At 45.7% G+C, this 3,532-nt stretch overlaps 2 protein-coding genes across 2 annotated transcripts; both read right to left on the bottom strand.

Annotated features, from left to right (window-relative positions):
- LOC145471041 (uncharacterized) lies at window positions 1–780 on the bottom strand. The gene has a single exon (XM_081454795.1). It carries the CDS (start codon window positions 778–780, stop codon window positions 1–3), a length of 780 nt encoding a protein of 259 aa, XP_081310921.1.
- Window positions 781–825: 45 nt separating this feature from the next.
- LOC145478242 (uncharacterized) lies at window positions 826–3,260 on the bottom strand. Its single transcript, XM_081456185.1, has one exon. It carries the CDS (start codon window positions 3,148–3,150, stop codon window positions 826–828), a length of 2,325 nt encoding a protein of 774 aa, XP_081312311.1. The 5' UTR covers window positions 3,151–3,260.
- Between the last annotated feature and the right edge of the window lie 272 nt (window positions 3,261–3,532).

The raw sequence follows: 3,532 nt of genomic DNA, 5'->3' as shown, positions 1-3,532 counted from the left end.
TCAGTGAAAAGCTACAGATTTGAATTTTAGCCTGGACTCCTGCTCTATAGCCTTGGCTAGACGGGAAGCGAGGACTGCGGCCTGTAGCTCCAATCGCGGTACGCTTAACTGCTTCAAGGGTGCGACTCGTGACTTCGCTGCAATCAATCTGACCTGGTACTTGTTACTGTTTGTTTTCTGGCGGATGTAGGCACAAGCTCCAAAAGCATCTTGTGACGCGTCTGAGAATACGCACAGCATTGGCGGTTCGGTTGCATTTGCACAGCACAAACTTCTCTGAAAGGTTATCTTGTTAAGTTCCTTCATCTCTTTGAACAGTTCGATCCACTTGTAACGGATTGCGGGCGGGGGTTCCTCGTCCCAGTCAACTCCAGTTTGCCAAAGAACTTGCATCCCAATCTTGGCTCTTATAAGGAACGCGGCGGCGAATCCAACAGGATCGTAGATCCGCGCGACTTGACTTAGTAACAATCTCTTCGTTAACTTAACTTCGGGCTGTCGCTGTTCAGCTTCTGTTATTTGGTTTATTAGTTCAAAGTTCACCTTGAACGATAACGTGTCTGACTGATTGTTCCATGTAATGCCCAGAACATTCTCTTCAACTGATCCTTGAAACATCGTTGCCGTATCCATCTTCTCATTCTGACTCGGACTTCTTAAGGGCTTGTTGGAGATCCAACCTTTGACTCTGAAACCACCTTTCTCTAAAACAGTGTCTATATCCTCAGTTTGTTGTTTTGCTTCCATTACTGTGTCAACAGAATCGCAAATATCATCCATATAAGCGTTTTTCGTTATGACTTCGGCTGCCTTAGGGTGGGTAATCTAGCTTTCTTCTGCAGTTTTCCTCAGTGCTGTCTGTGCCATTGCTGGAGCCGGTTTATCACCAAAGGTGAGTACAGTTTTGACATACACGTCTGGTTCGCGGGAGGTTTCGAGGTTTCTCCATAAGAAACGATGAACCTGTTGATCTGGTTCGGGTATTAAGATGCGATGGTACATCTTCGATATATCTCCTACCAGAGCGACTTCTCTTTCTCTAAAACACAGGACCACACCAAATAGGTTGTTCAGCAGGTCTGGACCCTTCATCCAATAGTCATTCAATTTATGACCTTGGAACACGGAGGACGAATTAAAAACAATACGAACGGACGTGCTTTTCTTTTCTGGTCTGACTACTGCGTGGTGCGGTATGTAGTGTACAGGGCCCTTGTAATTCTTCACCTCGTCTTCTGATAACTTCCTGCAGAAATTTATATTCACCATTTCGGTCATCTGCTCGTCATATGCCTTGGCTTGATCCGGGTTCGACTTTAGGCGACGTTCTGTTCCTTCTAGCCGTTTCAGCGCTAACGATCTGTTATCAGGAAGAAGATTCGGATCCCTCTTCCAAGGATATGGGATCATCCACTGCTGTCCAATTTTCTGGCAAGATTTGCTTATGACTTCGGCTTCTTCTCTTTCCACTTGGCTTAACTTGTCGGCTTCACAGACGCATGGCCTTACCTCGACCCTCATGGACTCTGTTTTCCAGAAATCAGATAGGTCTACGGGTGTAGCGTACTTGACAAACAGTATGCGACTCGCTGGTTGAACGTTTCCTGATGAGCCTCCGAACACCACCCATCCCAGTGGGGTTTGTCTTGCTACAAGCTCTCCTGCTTGTCTGGTTTGGCCTGTATGCATGTTAGCATGGTCAATGCCTATGAGGATATCAATCGGTCCCCTTCCACGTCTGATCTTCTCGCTTGACAGTCCTAGGAGTTCGGTTATCTGTGTAATTGGAGCTGGGGCAACGTCATCACTGATGTTTGGGATTCCAATGGCAGTTATCGAATACTTCTTGTGATCATCTCCAGAACTGACAGGTACTCGGTATTCCTTCTTTCTTATGGTTTCCTCTTCTCCACCAACTTTTGCTATGGTCACAGAGGTGTCCCTTCCTTTGAGTCCGAGTAACTCCGCAATGTCGGACCGGATAAGGCTTACTTGAGCGCCAGTATCGAGGAGGATATTTCCTTTCTTGTGGATTCCGTTCTGACCGTGAATGATTGCTGACATAACTGGAAGAAGAGCCCCCTTACCGGCCGCGACAGCCGCTACTCCTAATCTGATCGCGTTGCTTTTGTGTAGGAGTGGATGGTGATAATGTTCGCATTGTTTTCCGTTTTCCTGTTTTGTGCAACGCTGTCTTCGAGTGCAATTTTCCATTCTGTGTTCTCTTCCGGCCCTTTTCAGGCACCCGAAGCACACGTGATTCTCTTTGGCTATCTTGAGTCGCTCGTCGACACTGAGAGCAGCGAACTTCTGACATTGGTCTGGCCAATGGACTGAGTTTCGACACATCCAACGTTTGTGCCATGTTGCGTTACCTTTACTGCTGTCATCTTTCAAGAAATGATTAACTGAACGGGTGCTTGAACCGGTTCTCAATGGCGCTGTTGCATGCATGCGTGACTTCATCTCCACTGTCATCCAGTCTATGAGTCCTTGTAATGTCGCCTTCTTTCCGTCTCGTTCCAGTTCTCTAGACCACACTTTCCGATCGTCAGCGCACATTTTTTGTTCAATAATGGACAACATGTGGCTGTTATCCATTTCGCAGGGAACGCCCACCTCCTTTAGAGTGTTAAAACACCGCCTAACTAAGTGTGCTAGATCACAAAATCTAGCATCTTCTCCGTCTTGCAGCGCGCGGAACTTAACGATATCTTGTGTTATGGTGTCCGAGACGAATCGCGGATCGCCGTAAATGGAATCCAAATATTCCCAAGCGGCGTCATAATCTGTGCCAATCCCTTTAATTAAGTCCAGGGGCTTTCCGTGGAGACATGTAAGTAAAAACGTGATTGAATCTCGTTTGGTGTACAGGGCTTCAATTGCGTGTTTGAAATCTGCTTTAAAAATCGCATACTCTCTCACGTCTCCAGCGAACTTTGGCAATTTTGGCTTTTCCATCTTAAAACCGCAGGCGTTATTTGAAGTACTGGGATCATTAACGAGATCTGGAACTTGTACATTTCCATTCAAACTATTATTACCATTACTTAGGGGTGGTTGTGAGTTTTCCTGTCTAGCATTAACAGTAGGGATCTGTTCATTATCATTAAAGGTGGGACCGGAAACCACATCCGTTCCAGATTGCATACTTGAAATTCCGCTGGTGTTTGGTTCATTACTCGCAGTTTTCTCAGTATTTGTACCATTTTCCAACGTTTGTTGCTCTTGGCTAACTAAACTTTCAAATACATCTTAGCTCGCATAACATAGTTCATGAAGGAACCCTGACATTCTTCCATCCAAATTTCAGCTTCTTCAAACTTCGCATCATTATCTATGAGTTTCGTGTAGCCTTCATGCTTGACTACTAGGTCATTGTACGCTTTCTCGACTTTATCTAAGGCTTCTCTTACCTCTGATCCTGGTCTTTTAACTTCAATTACGCTAGTTAACCAGTTACCACATCTTGTGAGGGCTGCCTTTGCGTTCCTCCGGGTTTTCTTCGCTTCTTTCAACTCTTCTTCGGCCA

This window comes from Orbicella franksi, chromosome 2 (genome assembly GCF_964199315.1).
Source record: "Orbicella franksi chromosome 2, jaOrbFran1.1, whole genome shotgun sequence".
Lineage (NCBI taxonomy): Eukaryota > Metazoa > Cnidaria > Anthozoa > Scleractinia > Merulinidae > Orbicella > Orbicella franksi.
This window is presented reverse-complemented; position numbering and strand designations above follow the sequence as displayed.

Coding starts and splice junctions, on each gene's coding strand:
- LOC145471041 (XM_081454795.1), bottom strand. CDS start 780: ATGGATGATATTTGCGATTCTGTTGACACAGTAATGGAAGCAAAACAA.
- LOC145478242 (XM_081456185.1), bottom strand. CDS start 3,150: ATGCAATCTGGAACGGATGTGGTTTCCGGTCCCACCTTTAATGATAAT.